Consider the following 21,821-nt stretch of genomic DNA (forward strand, 5'->3'; position numbering starts at 1 on the left):
TTTTTTCTAAGTATATGGTGGTAAGGAATCGAACCTGGATCTTCCTGCATGCTAGAGAAGCGCTCTGCTGTTCTACTAGGCCATGCTCTCCGCCCATGAACACACCTCATCTCTTTTTAGACCGTGTCTCCCCTTTCTTCACTTTCCCATGCTTCTCCTGCCCTTACCCACACGTTGTATAGTTTATACAAGTACAGCGTCCAGTGAGTAGAAACTCCATAGAACAATGGCCAGAGAACATCTTAAACTTTGGAGAAAACAAAAGCAAAAACAGAGAAAAACAATGAAGAGGGAACCATGGTGAAAAATTTTTTTATTCTTCATAAATTTTATATTGTGGCTTAATAGTTTAAAGAATAAAATGAGAGCTCAATACATTTGGATTTAAAGGCACTGCATTTTCACTTTTTTTGGGGGGGGGTGGGGGTACCAGTCTGGGGCCTGGGGCCTCTCCATTTGTTACTCAAGGCTGGCACTCTACCACTTGAACTCCAGCGTTTTGGGTGGATAACTGGAGACAGTCTCCTGAACGTTCACACTCCTTCGAAATGTGACCCCCAGACCTCAGCCTCCGTCCAGGTGTGGGCCACCGGTACCCATGAGCACATTCTAACTTATTTTTTTGGCCCGTCCTGGACCTTGAACTCAGGGCCTGAGCACTGTCCTTGGGCTTTTTCCTCAAGGCTTGCACTCTGCCACTTGAGCCACAGCGCCACACTCCTAGCCCACCTTCTTTTTTTTTTTTTTTTTTTTGCCAGTCCTGGGCTTGAGCTCAGGGCCTGAGCACTGTCCCTGGGCTTTTTCAAGACTAGAGCTTTTTTTTTTTTTTTTTTGCCCGTCCTGGACCTTGAACTAAGGGCCTGAGCACTGTCCTTGGGCTTTTTCCTCAAGGCTTGCACTCTGCCACTTGAGCCTCAGCACCACTTCTGGCTTTTTTCTATGCATGTGGTACTGAGGAATGGAACCTAGGTCTTCGTGCATGCTAGGCAAGCACTCTACCACTAGACTAAACTCCTGGCCCAACGTTCTAACTTTTGTAGGCACAATATTCCCTAAATTTTAACCAAGTCCAGTCTACATTTCTTTTTTTTTTTCTTTTTTTTTTGCCAGTCCTGGGCTTGAGCTTAGGGCCTGAGCACTGTCCTTGGACTTTCTCAAGGCTAGAGCTCTACCCCTTGAGCCACAGCACCACTTCTGGTTTTCTGGTGGTTCATTGGAGATGAGAGTCTCATGACCTGCTGTGGCTGGGCTGGCTCTGAACCTCGATCCTCAGATCTCAGCATTCTAAGTAGCATGAGCCCCGGCATCTTTTTTGGACGCAAGAGTCATCAAATAAGTTACACTATGTTCCAACAGGACTAATTCCAGGAAAGCAACATTTAGTTGATTTAAAAACCAGCCAACGTTCATTGCCTACATTAAAGAGTAGAAATGGAAAAAATACCTTACCATGCAATCATTTCAATATATGCCAAGTGTTAAGAGAACATCTGATAAAATTAAACACTTGATGAGAATGGCTTTAAAATCCTTTTGGCAAGGGTCAGGAGTGTGGCCTAGTGGTAGAGTGCTTGCCTAGCATGCACGAAGCTTTGGGTTCAATTCCTCAGTACCACACATACAGAAAAAGCCAGAAGTGGAGCTATGGCTCAAGTGGTAGAGCTCTAGCCTTGAGAAAGTCCAAGGACAGTGCTCAGACCCTGAGTTCAAGCCCCAGGACTGGGGGTGGGGGGGAGGAAAAAAACAACAAAAAACCCAAACCCTTTTAGCAAGTTATGAATAGAAAGGAGCTTAATCTGATGAATTAAATTTAAAAAAATAAACATAGACCAGGGACGGTGGCTCACACCTGTAATCCTAGCTACTCAGGAGGCTGAGATCTGAGAATTATAGTTCAAAGCCAGCCTGGGCACTGAAGTTGATGAGACTCTGATCTCCAATTAACCACTAGAAAACGGGAAGTGGGGCTGTGGCTCTAGAGGAAGGGAGGTAGCCTTGAGCTGGAGAGCTCAGGGACCACACCCAGGCCCAGAACTCAAGTCCTATGACCAACAAAAAAATAACATAAAATGGAGAAACAAATGGCCCTTAGAGGCCAGTCAGCCCTGAGGAGAGGTGTTAAAGCTGGGCCCTGATGGGAAAGCGCCCAGCAGGCTTGAGGCCCTGCCCTCCCCAGTATTGCAGGGAGGTGAGAAAAAGGCTATGCACAGATCTGGGAGAGGAGCAATGTCTTAGAAGAAAGACCAGCCTGAGATTCCTCAGAGTCAGTCCTAAGGCCGGGTGGAAGTTGCAGCATACTAAACTCCAGGAGGCACTGGTGGGTCACACCTGTATTCCCAGCCACTCAGGAGGCAGAGGTCTGAAGCCAGCCTGTCCAGAAAGTCTGAGACTCTTACATCCATTAAGCACCAAGCTGCCACATGTGGAGGTGTGGCTCAAGTCCTACAGCACCAGCCTTTAGCAAAAAAACTCAGGGATTGTGCCCAAGCCCTGAGTTCCAGCTCTAGGACCAGCACACGTCCACAGGCCACATTCTTGAGTGTGTGTGTGTGTGTGTGTGTGTGTGTGTGTGCGCGCACGCGCGCCTGGAAGCTTGTTGCTTCCAGACTAAAGCACATGATGGCAGAGCCTGAGTCGGTACAATCTTTGCAGGAGAGGAGGTGTGATTCAGGGAAGGGAGCCCCAAATTCTGTAAGTTCAGCCTTCATCTAAACGTGGTCATGCAGGTAGAGTAGCAGACTCTAGTGGGCAAGGCTCACCACCACACCAGTCCACAGCACAAGTCTCATGTGAGCATGTAGTGGTTCCCCGCCACAGGGGTGCACCACCTGCTGCTGCCGCTGCTTTGGTCGGGGTGTGAGGCTTGACTCCGGGCCTGGACCCTGCCCCTGCCCCTGAGCTCTCCAGCTCAAGGCTAGCACCTCTCCACTTTGAGCCACAGGGCAGCACTTCCAGATTCTGGTGGTAAACGGGAGGTTAGCGTCTCAAGGAATTTGGTGCCCAGGCTGGCTGTGAGCCATGGTCCTCCCATCTCAGCCCCCTGAGTAAGCAGGATTACAGGCGTGAGCCGCGGGCGCTGGGCAGAACCAGGGGACTGGGCACAAGTGGGAGGGCTGCCAGGCCCCGTGGATGGGCTGGCAGTGGCACCCCTGCACACACAAGGAACAGAACACAATAAAGGGAAAAAATAACGTGGTGAAAAAGGTGGCAGGGGCGGGGAGTTTGGCCTAGGGGTAGAGTGAGGGCTTCACTGCTCCAGCCGCCCCGAGGCTGCGTCCTTGGAATCGCACACAGGAAAAGCCAGGAGAGGCGCTGTGGCTCGGGAGGTAGAGCGCCGGCCTGGGGAGGATGTCAGGACTCAGGCGGGTGGCTGAGGTCTGGGGACCCAGGTTCCCAGCCAGCCCGGGAGGGGGCGCGGGAGTGCGGGAGGCCCACCCACCTCCAGTGCACCGCCGGGAAGCTCTGGGGTGGGCGGTGCCCGGACGCTGCCCGGGCCAAGCGCAGGACCGGGAAGAAGACAAAAAGGGGGGCACCAGCGCCCCCGGGTCCCCGCGACCCCTCCCGGGACAAAAAGGGGGCCACCAGCGCCCCGGTCCCCGAGCCCCTCCCCGGGTCCCCGCGCCCCCCCCCGGGTCCCCGCGCTCCCTCCCGGGTCCCCGCGCTCCCTCCCGGGTCCCCGCGCTCCCTCCCGGGTCCCCGCGCCCCCTCCCGGGACAAAAAGGGGGCCACCAGGGCCCCGGGTCCCCGCGCCCCGCCCCGGGTCCCCGCAACCCCCCCGGGTCCCCGCGCCCCCCCCGGGGTAACTTAAAGACGCGAAGCGGGCTGGGCCGCCGTCACCTGCACCGGCCCGGGGCGCCCACCGTGGAGGCAGCGGCCGGCGCCCCGCTCGCGAGCCGGGAGCCCGGGCGGCCCGGCGTGACGTCACGGGACGCGACCGGGACGGGGCCTGACGTCACCGCGCGGCGCCGGGCGGGCGCGCCGAGCGGCGTGCGGAGGCCGAGGCGCGCGTCCGCCGCTCTCCCGGCTGCGCTGCCGGGCGTCGTCGCCGGGCCTCGCCGGCCCGCCCCGCCCCGCGCCCGCCGCGCCCGCCGCGCCCGCCGCGCCGCCATGTTGGGGGTCCTCGCCCGGGGCGCGGCGGCGTCCTCCTAAGATGCCGGCTGGCGCGCGCGGCCGCCCCCAAGATGGCGTCCATGCGGGAGAGCGACACCGGGCTGTGGCTGCACAACAAGCTCGGCGCCACCGACGAGCTGTGGGCGCCGCCCAGCATCGCGTCCCTGCTCACGGCCGCCGTCATCGACAACATCCGCCTCTGCTTCCCCCGCCTCTCGTCGGCCGTGAAGCTCAAGCTGCTGCTCGGGACGCTGCACCTTCCGCGCCGCACGGTGGACGAGGTGAGGCGGGCGCCGGCCCCGCGCTCCCCCGGCCCCGCTTCCCCCCGGCCCGGCCCGGCCCGGCCCGGCCCCGCTTCTTCCCCGGCCCCGCTTCCCCCCGGCCCCGCTTCCCCCCGGCCCGGCCCGGCCGGGCCCGGCCCCGCTTCTTCCCCGGCCTCGGCCTTGCTTCCCCCCGGCCCGGCCCGGCCTCGCTTTCCCCCGGCCTCGGCCCCGCTTCCCCCCGGCCCCGCTTCTTCCCCGGCCCCGCTTCTCCCCCGGCCCCGCTTCTCCGGCCTCGGCCCCGCTTCCCCCCGGCCCGGCCCGGCCTCGCTTCCCCCCGGCCTCGGCCCCGCTTCCCCCCGGCCCCGCTTCTTCTCCGGCCCGGCCCCGCTTCCCCCCGGCCCGGCCCGGCCCGGCCTCGCTTTCCCCCGGCCTCGGCCCCGCTTCCCCCCGGCCCCGCTTCTTCTCCGGCCCGGCCCCGCTTCCCCCCGGCCCGGCCCGGCCCCGCTTCCCCCCGGCCCGGCCCGGCCTCGCTTCCCCCCGGCCCGGCCTCGCTTTTCCCCGGCCTCGGCCCCGCTTCCCCCCGGCCCCGCTTCTTCCCCGGCCCCGCTTCTCCCCCGGCCCCGCTTCTTCTCCGGCCCGGCCCCGCTTCCCCCCGGCCCGGCCCGGCCCCGCTTCCCCCCGGCCCCGCTTCTTCCCCGGCCCCGCTTCTCCCCCGGCCCCGCTTCTCCCCCGGCCCCGCTTCTTCCCCGGCCCCGCTTCTCCCCCGGCCCCGCTTCTTCTCCGGCCCGGCCCCGCTTCCCCCCGGCCCGGCCCGGCCCCGCTTCCCCCCGGCCCCGCTTCTTCCCCGGCCCCGCTTCTTCCCCGGCCCCGCTTCTTCCCCGGCCCCGCTTCCCCCCTGCCTCGGCCCCGCTTCTCCCCCGGCCCCGCTTCCCCCCGGCCTCGGCCCCGCTTCTTCCCCGGCCCCGCTTCCCCCCGGCCCCGCTTCCCCCCGGCCTCGGCCCCGCTTCTTCCCCGGCCCCGCTTCCCCCCGGCCTCGGCCCCGCTTCCCCCCGGCCCCGCTTCTCCCCCGGCCCGGTCCTGGCCTCGCTTCTCCCCCGGCCCCGGCTCCGGCTGCAGTCGCCCCCGCCCTTCCCCTGGCCCGGTCCCCTTCGTGCCCGGCCCCCGCCACGCCCCAGCCCCCCCCCCCCCCCCCCCCCCCCCCCCGCTCCTCGGCCTGCAGCCCAGGCCCATGGGCTCGCTTGCCTGCCGGCCTCGCCCCTCAGGAGGCGGAGATCCCAGAGTCGGGTTCACAGCCAGCCTGGGAGACGGAAAGGGGCGCCAGGCCCAGAGTTCAAGCCCCATGACCCCCCAAAAAAGAGATAGATCGGGCCGGGAGTAGTGTGGCCCAGCACGCACGAAGACCCCCGCATACACAGAAAAAAAACCAGAAGTGCTGAGGCTCGAGTGGTAGAGCTCCAGCCTTGAGAAAGTCCAAGCCCAGGACTGGAGAAAGAAACAAAAGACATCAGTTGTAGTTAGTGAGGTAGCAGATGGTTGTATGTTTCTCCTAAGGTGGTACAGTGTATCACCTTCCTGGCAGAGTAACCTGAGCTTTTTAGGGGGCTCTGTGGGGAGACCGCCTAGCCTAGACTGACCTTGAGCCTTGAGTCTGCCTCAGCCTCCCCAGAGCTGGGGTCACAAGGATGCACAGCCACCCTGTACAGCTTCAAAAATACTGAAGCACTGTCGTTTGAGCATCACTACAAGTTGTGATTGGCTTTTATTGAGCCATGCGTCATGTATTCAGAACTCTATTTGTTCCATTTAGCAAACGCTAGCCAAGTGATCCATGTCGCCATTGTAGGTAAGAAAGCCCACCCGAGTCCTAATGATAGGATCCCATGTAAAGGCAGTAATTTTCTGTCCCTCGTAGGGGTATCGGTTGTATATTCATCCTTAACCAGCATAGCTTAGTTTTGCCTAATTTGAATGTGGTGCATGGTATCATGCTGTATGTATTCTGTGTGTAGCGTGCGGTATGTCATTTGATTGACGCTTCAGCAGATGCAGCTGACATGGTTTCACTTTTCATTGCTGTGGAATTCCATGCTTAGGTATCTGTTCTACTCTAGGGAGACAGTTTCTGGCTAGTTTTTCTTTTTGCTTTTTTTTGCTGTTGTGTGAAAGAGGTTCATAGTAACTTTTTTGTTTGTTTTTTGCCAGTGAAGCCTGAGGCTTGAACTCTGGTCTGAGCCCTGTCCTGGGGCTTTCTCAAGGCTAGAGCTCTACCACTTGAGCCACAGTACCACTTCTGTTTTTTTCTGTGTATGTGGTACTCAGGGCTTCACGCATGCTAGGCAAGCATTCTACCACTTGGCCAGGCTCTCAGCCTTGTGGTAATTTTTTGTACTTAATGTTGTTTGTTTTTCTATACTTAATTGGGGGAGAGCAGTGGGAGAGGGGTGAGGACATTTCTGGGATTTGAACTCACAGTGCTTGAGGTTCATTTTTTGGTAGGATCCTGCATGTATCCTTGGACTAGCCAGCCGGTCCTGTACTCTCCTGTTTTGGAGAAGCCTGCATAGTTGGAAGAACATGTCTAGTTGTCTTAATTTTGGTCTTTTATAGCTTTTTTTTTTTCTTTTTCCAGAGTTGAGGACTGAACCAGGGCCTTGTACTTGCCAGGCAAGGGCTCTTCTGCTGGGCTAAATCCCCAGCCCCTGGAAGAACTTACATAGATAATGCATCCTGCTTTTTATTGATTAAATTATGACCTCAGAATCTTTGCCTTCTATATGACTAGTCTTACAGGTGTGAGCTACTGGTCCCAGTCTGTTTTTCCTTTGCTTGATCTATTTTACCAGATATTGATCAATTTTATGACTTCTGACAGGACCTTTTATTTCATTTTGTTTTACTAATTGTTACACTCATTTTTTCCTAAGCTCTTAAAATGGATGCCAATCTCATTTCTTGACTTTTCTGCATTTAAAGCTCTAATGACAGCTTTTAGCTGATGTGTGCGCGCGCGTGCGTGCGTGCATTCATTCACGTTCTTCCTCAACTCTTTTGATAAAGTGCTCTACTTTTTTTTTTCTCCAGTCCTGGGCTTGAGCTCAGGGCCTGGGCACTGTCCTTGGACTTTCTCAAGGTTAGAGCTCTACCACTTGAGCCTCAGCACCACTTCCGGCTTTTTTCTATGCATGTGGTACTGAGGAATCAAACCCAGGTCTTCATGCATGCTAGGCAAGTACTTTAACCACTAGGCCAAACTCCTGGCCCCAAGTACTCTGCTTTTTGGTGGTTAGAAATGAGTCTTTGGATTTGTCTGCTCTGGCTGGCTTTGAACCACAATCCTCAGATCTCAGTCTTCTGAGTCCACAGGCCTGAGCCCTTATGCCCATTTCTGATGCAGTGTGCCATCATCAAGTCTCAGTGCTCTGTGGTTCCTGTGATAGTCCCTTCTGTAATGCACGTGTGGTTTAGAAATGCTTCTTGAGTTTCGTACATTTGAGCAGAGGCGGATTGGGAGATGTTTTTGTGAATGATTTCCAGACAGGGTAGACCAAGTTATTTCTCTTGTATGATGAAAAATACATGGCAGATGTGAGCACTGGTTTTGAAGCCCAGTGCTCTTGTCATGTGTGTCCCCACTGCCTGCTGTGGCTTGTGCTTGTACTTTGGGAGTTTAAGAAGTCATCAGCGGCCAGGCGCCACCTCTCACACCTGTCCTCCTACTACTCAGGAGGCTGAGATATCTCTCTCTCTCTCTCTCTCTCTCTCTCTCTCTCTCTCTCTCTCTCTCTCTCTCTCTCTCTCTCTCTCTCGTCCTGGGGCTTGAACTCAGGTTACATTTTGCTAAAGGGTAGCATTATACCACTTGAGCCACAGCCCCACTTCTGGCTTCTTTTGTGTATGTGGCGCTGGAGAATCAAACCCAGGGCTCTGTGCATGCTAGGCGAGCATGCTACAACTAGGCCACCCTCCAGGCCTCTTAGGATTTTTTGTAAGTAGCTAGGTCTGGAGTACATCAGACTATGTGCCCTTTCACCCGGAGTCTGTTTTCTGTGTATTTTGGGCCTGTGGTCCTGTCTCGTGGGTTCATAGTGTACGTGTGTGCATGTGCAGGCTTCCTGCAAGCCTGCGTTCACAGCCCTGCTCCATCGCTAGTCCTCAAGCGCCCGCAGAACAGGGCACGTGGCTAGCTACCTGGTGGCTTGGTCATTGTGTCATTACTCAGTGCCCAGAATACTATGACCTGCTTCCCTCTTCCTGGCCCTGCTGTCACAGAGTACCATGAACTGAGTGGGTGGTGCCACTGGGTCTGCGTTGGGCAGCCTCAATTTTTGTGGCTGTCCAGTTGTTTGGCTGTCTTCCCTTGGTGCACGTCTGTCTCTCTGTCTCTGGGAGTCTGTTCTGGGGGCTGCCCCCTGGTCAGGCCCTCCTTTATGCCAAGGTCGGTTAGAGAAACAGACCTGCCTTGTCCTCCTCATTGGGGCCCCGGGCTCTGCTCTTGTTGGTATCCTTGACTGCTTAGCCTTTAATGTTTTGTTATTTCTGCCTTCCAGAAACGGGTCCACAGGACTGGGGTTGCCATGTAGTGTCGGGGAGATGGCCGCCTGGCAGAGGCCCTGGGCTGGGTGGAGTGGGTGTGTGGAGGGTGTGAGGGCTTGTCCCGGGAGGGCAGGCGGCTGTGGTGGTAGCGGCTGCGTCTTCTCTGTCCACAGATGAAGGGCGCTCTGATGGAGGTCATCCGGCTGGCCTCCCTGGACTCCGACCCCTGGGTCCTTATGGTGGCTGGTGTCCTCAAGTCCTTCCCGGACACCGGCTCCCTCAACCTCGACCTGGAAGAGCAGAGCCCCAGCGTCCAGGAGATTCTAGGAGAGCTGAGAGAAAAGGGTATGTAGACTAGCTCTGTCTCACGCTGGGAAGAAGGCGAGGACTCTTCCAGGATGGGTTGTTCACGGTGTGCTTTGCTGCAGCTTCTGAGTCATCGTGGGTGCCCTCCGCCCTGCATGCTGCTGGCTGGCTCTGCTGGTTACCGTGACTGTGTGTCCTGCACCGCTGGGTGCTCTTCTTGGCCCGGGTCTGGTCTCTACAGGCCATGTCTCCAGAGCCTGTGCCAAGACCTGAATCTTGGTCCTCTGAGCTGTTGCTGGCCTGGAGGTGTGGGGAGCGGGGCGCTCACTGGTTGGCACGTGAGCCGGGAAGCACTTGGGTACACGCAGCCGGTTTAGGGAACCTGCAAGGCTGGCTGGAGAGCCTGTGCTGTGCCCTCTCTGAGCATCCTGACGTGGTGGGATGGACTGGAGCTGGCACACAGCCTGGGCCCTGTGGCTTCTCACAACCATTTGGGGTCTCCACTTGTTGTGTCGTTGTCAACGCGTGTTGAGTGCGTGCAGCTTTTCTCCACATAGCTGCTTCTTGGAGGCCATCCTGTGGGGACAGCAAACTTATTTCCTACAAGGCTATGCTTTTGCCTGGGTAGCTGTGTACCTGTCCTGTGTCCCCTGGGGCAGTTTCCTGACTCAAGCCCTGTGGTGACCACACAAACTCGTAAAGATGCAGGCCGGAAGCTTGGTGCAGCCACACAGGGACTTAGGGGTGGAGGAGCTCTTCTTGCTGTTCCTGGGGAGCTGGGTGTTTTGTTGAGAAGGTCAGTGAGCGCTCTTCAGTGGATGACACTGGTACACGGGTGCGGTGGAGTACTAGCCAACCAGGAAGAAGAAAACTGTTGTTTGCAAGGAAATGCATGAAAGTGGAATATGTGAAAATATGTCAGACTCAGACAAGTATCTGTTTTCTCTCACTTGGGAACTAAAATAGAACGATCTGGCTATTAAGATGAATAAGAAAGGGGAAGGGGGGGTGGGGGCGGGGAGGAGGAAGGAAGAGTTGGACAGGACACTTGTGGGCGTGGCGGCGTTCATCCATACGTATGTACGCATTAAGAATTATAAAGCCTGTTGGACCTCACCTGTCACCCTAGCTTCTCAGGAAGCTGAGATCTGAGGATTGTGTGCGGCTCAAAGCCAGCCTGGGCACTAAAGTCCACCACAATCTGAGAACCAGAAGTGGTGCTGTGGCTCAAGCGGCAGAGCGGTAACCTTGAGCTGAAGAGCTCAGGGACAGCGCTCAAGCCCACGACCGATACTGCCCCAAGACAATGAAACCCACCTTATGATGAGGGTGAGTGGGGGCTGTATTCTAAGTGTCCGGTGGTTCTTAGGTGCCAGTGACCCCGGGCTCACAGCTCACAGCCCCTAGAGTGTCCCACCCTCATCTCTAGATGCTTCCGTTGTCCTTGGCCCTGGAGCTGGAGCCAAAGGGCCGCCACGACTGAACCTCAGTGCGAGGGCTCTGTTCTGGGAGCCTCTGACTGCGCCTGGCTTTCCATCCACAGTGAGTGAGTGCGAGGCCTCAGCCATGCTGCCGCTGGAGTGCCAGTACCTGAACAAGAACGCCCTGACCACGCTGGCCGGGCCCCTCACCCCTCCCGTGAAGCACTTCCAGCTGAAGCGGAAGCCGAAGAGTGCCACGCTGAGGGCTGAGCTGCTGCAGAAGTGTGAGTGTGTCTGCACACGCAGCCCCGCTGGCCTGCCCAGCACACTCTGGGGTCTGGGGTCTGGGGCTACGGGACTGCCGCTTGTGAGAAAGAGGTTTCTGGCTGCTCTGAACACATGTACTAGAAACCTCAGGACTGTGGCCGTGGCCACAGAGCTCTCGCAGCTGCTTGAGTGGACGTTCTGGAAAGCCTGGTGGTGGTTTAGCTCGGGCCAGTGTTGGTTAGTGGACAGGGAGTCGCCGTGATGCGCTGCCGCCACGCGTGCTTCCTGTTGTCGCTCTGTACACAGCCACCGAGACTGCACAGCAGCTGAAGCGGAGCGCGGGGGTGCCGTTCCACACCAAGGGCCGGGGGCCGCTCCGCAAGATGGACACTACAAGTAAGGCGGGATTGGTCCCCGGGAGGGGAGGCTCTCTTCTGGCTCCCCTGCTGTCCGGGGAGGGTGGCCAGGTGCCTCTGCCCCCCACACAGCTGCTCCGAGCACTTCATCCTGCTTCAGTTTCCCAGCCCTGGTTTTCACAGCTCCATCTGTATGGAACCAGGTTAAAGCAACAGTTTTCTGTGGGCCAAGGATTTAAGACTATCGTGCCCAGTGGCTCATACCTGCCATCCTAGCTGCTCAGGAGGCTGAGATCTGAGAATGGCAGTTCAAAGCCAGCCCAGGCACTAAAGAATGTGAGATTCTTATCTCCAGTTAGTCACAAGAAAACAGGAAGTGGCACTGTGGCTCCAGGGGTAGGGTTGTAGCCTTGAGCTGAAGAGCCCAGGGACAATGCCAGGACCAGAGTTCAGGTCTCATGACCCTTCCCCCCCCCCCCAAAAAAAAAATAGGAATGTCTTTGCTACAAGGCTGTGCCTTAGCGTTCCTTGAGGTTGACACTGAGGTGTCAGCGGGAGGCAGAAGATGTCCGTCTGGGTGTCTCCGGCGTCCTGCAGTCACAGTGCTGGCCCGAACCCTCAGCTTATGTATTGCTGGTTGGCCCAGGGGACCTGCAGCAGGCTCCGAACAGGTGGAGTTGAGGAGCAGGGGCAGAACATCGGCTGTGGCTGGCCTGCATAATTTCCCATTGGAGATCGTGGTGGTCCGGGTCACTGCAGGGCTCTCATCTGGCCCCCTCCACCCCCACCTGCCTCCTGGAGCAGCCTCCCACTTTCTTGCACCCCAGCAGCGCTGGGCCTGGGTTGCCGAGAGGGATCCTGTGGCCATGCGCCCTCCTTTGACCTGAGTCCTGGGCTCCACAGTGCAGTGGGAGCCTCTGGCCCTACGTGGAGGGTGTCCCGGGACCTGGGGCCCTGTGGGGGCCGTGCGAGGAGCCCAGCCTGCTCCCCTGGGAGGGCGGCACACAAGAGATGTGCTTCTGGGCTGTGGTGTCTGTGCTGAGAGACACTGGCAGACATGCAGATTGGTAGGAGGCCCCCTTTCCCCAGGGCTCCCCAAGGTAGCTCTGCCTAACCTCCCCTGCCAGCCACTGGCCACTGATGGTACCCTCCTTCCAGCCCCGCTCAAGGGCATCCCAAAGCAGGCCCCCTTCAGAAGCCCCACCACGCCCAGTGCCTTCAGTCCCAGTGGGAACCGGACCCCCATCCCACCATCCCGGACGCCACTGCGGAAAGAAAGGGGTGTGAAGGTAGGGTGTCCCCGTGTTCGCGGCGCCCCAGGGGGTGAGCCCTGCTCCTCATGGCACAGATAAGTGTGTAGTCATGTGTCTGTTTTGGAAGCTCCTGGACATTTCTGAGCTGGACATGGTTGGTGCTGGCCGAGAGGCAAAGAGGAGGAGAAAGACCGTAGGTATGTGCGGCTTCTTTTGTCTCCGGAAGGAGGTGTGGTGTGGCCAGCTGTCTTGGGTCTGCTTCTGGGCCATGGGAGGGGCCAGGCGGCCTGACAGGTGGCTCTGGAAGGCTCCTCTCCCTGGCCACACCCCTCTCCAGGGAATCACGGCTTACTGTGTGGGGACTGGTGCGGGGCCTCCAGACACTGACAATCACTGTGCTTTATCCACAGATGCAGAAGTGGTGGAAAAGCCAGCCAAAGAAGAAACAGTGGTGGAGAACGCCACACCGGACTATGCCGCTGGCCTGGGGTCCACACAGGTAGGCTTCCTCTGGTGCGTGCCAGCACATCCACCATCTGCTCCTAGCTTTTTTTTTTTTTTTTTTTGCCACTCCTGGGCTTGAGCTCAGGGCCTGAGCACTGTCCTTGGACTTTCTCAAGGCTAGAGCTCTACCACTTGAGCCTCAGCACCACTTCCGGCTTTTCTCTATATGTGGTACCAAGGAATCGAACCTGGGTCTTCATGCATGCTAGGCAAGCACTCTACCACTAGGCCAAACTCCCGGCCCCTGCTCCTAGCTTTGATACAGTCCCCAGGTGTCCCCCTGGTTCTGGTCATCAGTTCTGGGGTGTGTGTGTGTATACGTGTGTACGTGTACGTGTGTACGTGTGTACGTATGTGTACACGTGCGCGTGCGCACATGGATGCTGGTATTACCGCATGTGTGTCCTGCTAGGCTGGAGGCTCACACGCTGAGGGTGGTCCTCAAGTGGGAGAGGTGAGCCTGCCGAATTGTGTGTCCAGACGTGTGCCGAGGCGGGGCTGAGGACCCTGCCCCACTGGGCACGGTGTTCTGTGTGTTGTCCTTGGTAGTGTGCTTTTGGAAGGCAGGTGTTGCTGAGCTCCACTCCCAGAGGTGGGGGAGGGGTCGAGCACCGCGCTGGTAGCCAGCAGAGGACAGGGGGCTCTGCTCAGACCCACCTCAATCTGTCTTCCAGAAACTCGGGTCTCTGAACAGCGAGCCTGCCCTGCCCTCCACAAGCTACCTGCCCTCCACGCCCAGTGTGGTTCCTGCCTCATCCTACATCCCCAGCTCCGAGACGCCCCCAGGTGAGTGGCCTGGGGTGCGCCAGCCAGCCCCGCCCTTGCCAGCATGGCCCTGTGCTGAGGCGAGGAGCCCACTGCGTCTGCTGTCAGAACAGGCCCTGCCTGTCTGCTTCTGCCTGGGGTCCAGAGTGTCCTCGGCATCAAGATGCCCTTTTCTGTTAACCTTTCATCCCAGCTGGTTACCTGCTGGGATCAGTGAACCAAAGCAAATAGTTGTCTAGCCTGGAGCCAAGGGCTGGGGTCCACTCCTGCAATCCCAGCCTAGGGAGTGAACCCGCGAAACCCCATCTCCACGACACCTAGTAAGACAGCAGAGGTGGAGAAGTGGAAGAGCAGCGATGCTCAAGCCCTGGCAGTTACCAGAAGTGACACTTGGGTCAGCAGCCATATTTGACTGGCAGCACGGGGCACAGCTTTGCTGGACAGATTGGGGGCAGGGGGTGGCTCACCTCAGGCTGGTTCCTAAGCTCCCCCCCCCCATTCCGGGTAGCACTCTACCTATTGAGCCACAGTGCCGTGTTGGCTCTGTGTATGTGGCACTGAAGAAGCAAACCCAGGGCTTCATGCATGCCAGGTGAGCACTCTACCACTAGGCCACGTTTCCCAGCCCTGGCTTTCTATTCTCCCCAGCACCCAGGGGTGGGCGTCCTGCCAGAGCTGAGCAGAGCCCCTCATTTGTATGTTTGGAAATATTGGGAGCCCCTGGCTTTGCTTTCCGGGTGCTGCGGCACTCCAGGTTGGTGCCCCAGCTGGCGTCAGGAGCGCTTTCCATCTCGCCAGCAAGGAGCCATCTTGGGCTGGGAGTTGACCTAGTGGCAGAGTGCTTGCCTTAGCGTGCGTGAAGATGACCCGGGTTGGATTCCTCGGTACCAGGTACACGCAGAACAAAGCTGGAAGTGGTGCTGTGGCTCAAGTGGTAGAGCTCAGCCTTGAGAAGGCCCTGCCCTCAAGCCCCAGGGACTGCCCCGAACGGCCCGGCAGCCGTCTGGGAAGTGTGGTGGGCTGACACGTCCAGTGTCCCGCTGCTCAGGCCCCTGAGCCGGCTCCTCTGTCGCAGCTGCCTCTGCCCGGGAAGCTGGCCTGCAGGCCAGTCGACCATCCGAGGAGCCCAGTGCCCCGAGCCCCACGCTGCCAGCACAGTTCAAGCAGAGGGCTCCCATGTACAACAGCGGCCTGAACCCAGCTACACCATCGCCTGCAGCGCCCACCTCACCCCTGAGGCCTACCACGCCTCCAGCCGTCACCCCCACGTCTCAGGCACCCCCAGTGGCCATGGTGGCTCCACAGTCCCAGCCCACAGCCCAGCAGCCGCAGCCTAAGAAGAAACTGTCTCTCACGGTAGGTGGCCCTGGTGGGGTGGCAAGCCTGGTACCCAAAGGGCAGGGAGCTGGAGGGGCCAGTAGACAGCAGGTGACTCTGCGGTGGCCCTGACACCCACTTCTTGTCGTCCACAGAGAGAGCACATGTACGCTGCCCAGGAGATGTTCAAAACGGCCAACAAGATCACGAGGCCTGAAAAGGCCCTCATCCTGGGCTTCATGGCCGGCTCCCGAGGTGTGTGCCGTGGCCAGCCCGGGGGGTGGGGGGGGAAGGGAAGGGGGGTGGGCTGCTCGGCCCCCAGGGACCTGCCCAGCAGCCCTTCCTGTTCCCCCAGAGAACCCGTGCCAAGAACAGGGTGACGTGATCCAGATTAAGCTGAGCGAGCACATGGAGGACTTGCCCAAGGCAGACGGCCAGGGCAGCACCACCATGCTGGTGGACACTGTGTTTGAGATGAACTACGCCACGGGCCAGTGGACGCGCTTCAAGAAGTACAAGCCCATGACCAACCTGTCCTAGGCACTGTGCCGCCCGCCCTCCCGGTGTCGGGCCTTTTGTAGTTAGTATGGGTTACCTTTGGTGGGATTGAAGATTCTTTTGGATTCAGTACATTTTTGAATGTAAAGCCAGACAAGGGACGTACTGCAAATTTTAGTGCCTGTTAAGACTTTAATTTTTCTTTCTCTTAAATCCCATTGGCCTAGGAGTGAAGGCTTGCTCCACCCCCGCCCCTCCCCCACGAGGTTGAGGACCAAAGGTGGCACCTGGCGAGGCGGGAGGCTGCAGGTCCTGCCCCGCCACGCCTGCCTGGGTTTTCTGTTTGTCTTTGTACAGTTGTGGAGATTTCAGACCTATTTTCATTGTAAGATGATCTAAGTATTAAAAGTTCAGCTTTTCTAAAGGAAACCCACAGAACGGTTTCAGGCCGTGTGACTCTTTGCTCAGGTTCAGCCTCTTCCCAGGGAGCTGTCTGACCTGTCCACCAGGGACTGGGGCCGGGCCTGAGACGGGGCAGGGCAGGGTCCTGGCAGGGAAGGCAGTGGAACTAGATGCCAACTGCAGTGCTTCACGAGACGTGAGAGTTGAGGAGCAGCAGGTGGGGGAAGCTCACCTTGCATTCATTCACAGCACCTCAGCAGTCGGGGAGGTCAAAACAGTCCCACATAGAACGTTTCTAAAAAGCCTTTAAAGGTTTTGTTTTTGTTTTAATAAAAAAATACTCATACACAGTTTTCCAAACACAACTTTCCCCTTTAAATGCTATTTTCCCCAACTGGTAACTCTCAAGTCTATATTTTAGTATATCCCCCTCCCCCCCAAAAGAGTGAACTTCAAGTTTAAGTCTAACATCTGTCAAACGTGGCGGTAGCACCCAGCATTCCTAAGAGAGCCTGGCCTCGGAGCACAGCACGCCCAGACACCCACAGGCACACCGAAACGCAACTGACTTGACAGGGCATCATTTCACATCTCAACTGCGTGGCGACACTGACACTACAACAGTCAACTACACTTCTCACAAACAAAGGTATTTGGCAACTGACAGTTTGTGTTAACTTTAATTAAACAGGCTTACTTATCTTTCATTCTTGAAAATAAGGTAGTTCTGAAAGATGGGCACGTCATACAACGTGCTTCAGGCGTCAAGACAAATACTTGGAGGGCACTGGAAGCGCTACCCTGAGTGTGCCAGGAGGCCCTGGCAGCAAGGCCAGGAATTCTGGGCAGGCCCCTGGCCCCCACCCTTTTGTTCCATTAGCGACCACATTTAGACAGAACTGACCGCTTGGTCCCATCCCTGTGGGCAGGTGCAGTGGTGAGGTGGCTCCCCTCCCAGGGAATCAATCAAGGCATTGGGCCGCTATATTTTGCTTCACATTAGTGACAGAGGATGGAAGATGGCGGTCAACGTCAACAAATCCTCAGAACTGTCTCCCCAGAGCACTGGCCGCCTCCGTGGTTGGGGATGCCGGTCACCTTCTGGGAAACTTCCTGTTTTCCTTAGGTTTAAAATTAGTGTTATTTGTTCAATAATAGGTCTTGCAAAGGAAAAAAAAATGGCAACATTAACGTTTCAGAAAAATAATTTGGAATACCAAAATGACCCAATAACTGTTAAAAGATTTTATCATGGTCAAGTACAAAAATAAGTTAATCTGCTCCCCAGAGTGCGTTGTAGAGCCAGTCCTGGTGTCTGACACGAATGTCACACTATGTGTGGGATAGACCGGTTTGTACACTGGCCTGCAAATGTGCAAGGAGCCGGAGGGTCCTGGGCTCCAGGGCCAGGTTCCCGTGCCTGTGGGAATGCTGCCTGGCCATCCACTGGAACAGCCTGCGGGATTCAGTGGCATGAGACCTAGACATCTAGGAACCGACCAACACTTGGTGAGTCTGCTCGGCAGAGGTGGGTCTACACTGCTCGGTATTTCCCAGCCGCTCTCACCAAGCCAAGCGCAGGCCAGCGCGGCTCCAGAGGTAACAGGCGGCACGTGAAGGCTGCTGGTGGTGCTTTCTCTTTTGGTCCTTTGTACGCTACTTTTGCGAGGGACTGTGCCTGGAGAAGGAACAATGACCAGTCGGTGGACTCTGGTGAGTGCTTGTGGTGGCCCTGGGCCTGCGTTTCTCATCCATCACTTGAGTGGGGGCACAAGACAGATTGCACTGGCACAAGACGGAAGTGGGGCAAGGAAGCTGTGTCAGGACCTTGTATCAGGAAGCTCTACTGAGCTTCTCCGCAGCACAAGTTCTTAGGACAGACCTGCTGCCTGGCTCTTCCCTCTCCCTTCCTAGAAAATCAGACGACTTGGCACCTCTCGGGTCTCTTTGGGGTGAAGCACAGGGAAAGTTACCAGGCCAGGCCGCTGAGCCGGGGACGCTCCAGCCGGTGGCCCAAGCCAAGGTGCCTATGGGGGCAGCTGTGGTCTCGGCAGGCTGGCACAGCCCCTACAGAGCTCACACCAACACAGCAGTAAGTGTGCTTTCCTGGCGATTTGAGAAACACTGAGAACGACGGCCAAAAAGTGGCAGAGAAACGTCAAATGAAAAAAAACAAAATGGGTTCTTTCAAGTGCTGGCATGAATTTGAGTTCAGAGGGCAGACCTGGGAAGACGCAGCTCCGAGTGGACAGAACTGCCCAGCCTGGTCTTCAGGTCAGATGCACAGAGAACATGACAGGAGGAGATGTAGCCTAACCACCACACGCGGGCCGGTCCTCAGATGCACGGAAAAGAAGCATCTTGAGGAAGCATTCACATTAGCACAAAACAGCAAAGTAAGGATGTGAAATGATGGGTTTCCAGGCGTCCCAGGCCTGCGTCCTGCTCTGTGGGCAGCGCTGGGAGCAGCAGCTGAACACAGCGTCAGGAAAAAAGCTAAATAGTGACCTTTAGAAGATACTATTCTATATGTTTCAGGTGAGATAAGCATGTTCGCATGCCCATTTGTCTTCAATGGTAACTTTAGCCTAAACATTGGGGAGGGAGGGTAAAGGAGGGAAGGAGGGAGGGAGGGAGGGAGCCTTGACATTCCTGGAGATTCAAGTGCAGCTGTAATGCTGTCGGGAGGCTGCTTTGTCCCGGGTGGCTGAGTGAGGGCATCAGTGCAGATGCAGCACACCTCGGGATGGCTCAGTGTGGAGGTGCTCCCTCCCTTGAAGGCCTGGATAGGTCACAGCTCCAGGAGCCGAGCTGGGTGGTCGGGCCAGCCTGCTCCCCCTCCCCTCCAGGCAGGACTGGCTGCTCCAGCTGCCCCTCATCTGACTACACCTCCACCTGGCGCTATTTGCCTTCCGTGGTGACCCTCCGCCAACACCGCCTCCTCTTCCTCTTCCCTTTGGACTTCCCTGGTTCTGGAAAGGGTTTCTCAGTCTTGGCATTTCTTGTGGACTCTGTCCCCAAGTCATGCTCACAGCAGTAGGTCTTTCCATCCTGGGTGGCACGGAAGGCGGTGCCATCGTGGTGCTCCTTGCAGAAGGAGTTGGGGCACAGGTGGCAGAAGGAGGTAGAAGGCTTGCCACACACGTCACAGTGATGCCAAGGACATTCCCACTTCCCTGCAAGGAAACACACAGGAGGAAAAGGATATAGCCTCAGCTGTATCAGCGACAGAAGGCCCAGGGTCACAGCATGTGGAGGAAGAGGGAGGGAGGGAGGGGGGAGAGAGAGAGTGCATGCACATGTATACTGATCCTGGGGGCTTGAACTTGGGTCCTGGGCACTGACCCTGAGCCTTTCTGCTCAAGACTAGCACTATCACTTGAGCTGCAGCTCCACTCCCAGCTTTGTGATGGTTCACTTGAAGCGAGTCTCAGGCTTTCCTGCCCTTGCTGGCTTTCAACAGCGATCCTCAGGTCTCAGCCACTTGGACAGCTAGGATTGTAGTCTTGAGCCACTGGCACCTGACTTAACGGATGAACCTCCCATGGAGCCTGGACTGTCCTTGAACTTGTCATCTTGCTGCCTCAGCCTCCCGAACAGCTGAGGGAGGAGGTACATCGTGACGCGTAGGTGACAAGGATTTGGGGCTCTAATCAAACGAATACCCTATTTTTCATTTAACTGCCAAAGAAAAGCTAGTCGTTGGTGCTCGAGCAGGGTGGCCAGAGTGCTGTGGTGGCAGTGGGCACACAGGACGGGCAGCCTGGCAGCCCCGCAGACACTGGCCTCTTGCTCATCTGTGAACCTTGCTGGGTCAGTATCTGTCTTTTTATCCCTTCTTAGCCAAGCACGGGTGGTTCACACTTGTACTCTTCAACTACAACACCGGAGCTGACTGCATCTGTGGACCAGAGTTTGCATCAGCCTAGCAAGACATCTCAGAGACTCATCTTGAACCAGCAAAAAGCCAGCTCAAGAGGTAGAAACACCAGCCTTGAAAGGAAAACTCAGATGAGGTCCCAAGTTTAAGCTGTACCCATGCCGTATGTGTGTACACACACATGTACACACATAACCTATAGAAAGTGTATGTGTGGAGATACTGTATAAACATGTATGTATATATAGCTGGCCGCCAGTGGCTCACACCTGTCCTCCTAGCTACTCAGGAGGCTGAGATCTGAGGATCGTGGTTCAAAGCCAGCCCAGGCATTCAAGTCTGTGAGACTTTTCTCCAATTAACCTCTAGAAAAGTGGAAGCGGGGCTGTGGTCCACAACTGACCAAAAAAAAGTATATAATAATAAAACATGCATGTGCATATATATGTCTAGTGTGTGTGTGTGTGTGTGTGTGTGTGTGTGTGTGTGTATTCTGAAACTGTCCCTTTCTGCCCTGAGGCTGCCATCTCTGAAGTATGTAGTGATGATGACAGAAGTGCCTGCTCCCCACAACCGATTCCCTGTCTTTTGCCCGTGGTACCCCAACCTGATCTCATCTCTGGGGATGGCACCCACCCGGCCTGGCAAGGATACAGGGACAGTTCTGCTGTGCAGCAGCATGCGCCACACCTGACTTCTCCCACCAGAGGCCTGAGGAGTCCGCAGAGTGGACGGTGAAGACACTTTCTAGCTGCGGCCTGCCTGCCTGCCGGGCCTGAGACTCCTGCAGGCTTCCTGAGCCTCCACTCAGCCAACTTGCAGGCGGCCAAGGGTACTAAGGGTACTCAGCAGAGAGCCACGGGGGCAGCCGGGCGGGGTCCGGGCCCCAACACCTACCAAAGGGCCGCTTGCCCAGGCCCAGGCAGGACAGGTGGTAGGCCTTGGTGCAGGACTTGCGGTCACACAGCACCAGCTGGCCCCCGTCGCTGCAACGGAAGCACTCGTCCTCAGACTGCCTCTTCCCTTCCCCCCTGGCTCGGCGCCTCCTGCTTTTCTTCTTGGCTTTTTTGCCCTTTTCCTCTGAAGAGAGGGGAGCTGACGTCTAGAATTAAGAATCAGACACAGTTCAATAAAAGACAAAACGTTGAACCAGAAACCTAAGTGAAGCTATCGCTGCTGCCCTTCTGGGTGTCACCCTCGGACCTCCCCCCCCACCCCGGGCCCTGGTCTGCTGGACCCCCCCCCCCCAGGGCCCTGGTCTGCTTGCTGGGGCAGCGTTCCTCAGGGAGGGTGAGGAGGGGGGCCAGGGGAAGCCACCCCGACCCTACCTTTGGCCTGTCCCCCAGGAAGCCGCTGCAGTTGGAGGCCCCGCACCGGCAGACCGTCTTTTCATTGCCCAAACAGTCAAGATTGTAATTAAACGTTAGCTCCGTCCCTGGAAGAGAAGATGGCGCTGCAAGGGGAGCCTGGGCCCTCCACGCGTCCAGGTTGCCCCCCCCCCCCCGCAGCCCCCGGCCCAGCCAGGCCCAGCATGCCAGCCTGCTGCAGGGCTCTCTCTACCTGCCGGAATGTCGCACACAGCGAACAGGCCCACGCGGGTATCCCCGTTCACAGTCCACTTGAGGGTCTCGCAGTTGGGCTGGCAGCTGTGGTTCATAAATCGAGAGTAGTTTCCCTTGGGGCCAGCATCAATAATGCGGTCCTGCGGGAGGAAGAGTCGGGTGAGTCCTGCAGTCTGGTCATCTGTCCAGGGCCACTTCCCGGTACTGTCACCTGTGCTGGAAGTCATGGCGCCCCACACCTGCTCAGGCAGGACATCCCCAGCCAGTCCGGGCAGGTTAACTCCGGGCGGAGAGGACCAGGCCCTAGTCAGCAGTGAGCCAGCACCCCACACCATCTGGTACCCCATACCGTCCGTACCACCAAAATCAAAACCAGTGAGACAG

The 21,821-nt window shown here is 57.3% G+C and overlaps 2 protein-coding genes across 2 annotated transcripts in view; one reads left to right on the forward strand and one right to left on the reverse strand.

The window, feature by feature from the left end:
- Positions 1–4,076: 4,076 nt before the first annotated feature.
- On the forward strand, positions 4,077–16,031 carry Nelfa (negative elongation factor complex member A). The gene is made up of 11 exons (XM_090343925.1): positions 4,077–4,391; positions 9,080–9,251; positions 10,756–10,917; positions 11,207–11,296; positions 12,415–12,545; positions 12,637–12,706; positions 12,920–13,008; positions 13,688–13,799; positions 14,854–15,134; positions 15,251–15,350; positions 15,451–16,031. Exons 1-11 carry the CDS (start codon positions 4,182–4,184, stop codon positions 15,633–15,635), a joined length of 1,602 nt encoding a protein of 533 aa, XP_090200051.1. The 5' UTR covers positions 4,077–4,181; the 3' UTR covers positions 15,636–16,031.
- A 99-nt stretch (positions 16,032–16,130) lies between these two features.
- Nsd2 (nuclear receptor binding SET domain protein 2) overlaps positions 16,131–21,821 on the reverse strand; it is a 67,643-nt gene continuing 61,952 nt past the window's right edge. Inside the window, 4 exon segments of the mRNA XM_090343924.1 lie at positions 16,131–19,171; positions 20,773–20,977; positions 21,204–21,310; positions 21,436–21,577. Of these exon segments, the coding sequence (XP_090200050.1) occupies positions 18,897–19,171; positions 20,773–20,977; positions 21,204–21,310; positions 21,436–21,577 (729 nt within the window). The 3' untranslated portion in view covers positions 16,131–18,896.

Source organism: Megascapheus bottae, chromosome 13 (assembly GCF_031878675.1).
Source record: "Megascapheus bottae isolate mThoBot1 chromosome 13, mThoBot2.hap1, whole genome shotgun sequence".
Classification (NCBI taxonomy): domain Eukaryota; kingdom Metazoa; phylum Chordata; class Mammalia; order Rodentia; family Geomyidae; genus Megascapheus; species Megascapheus bottae.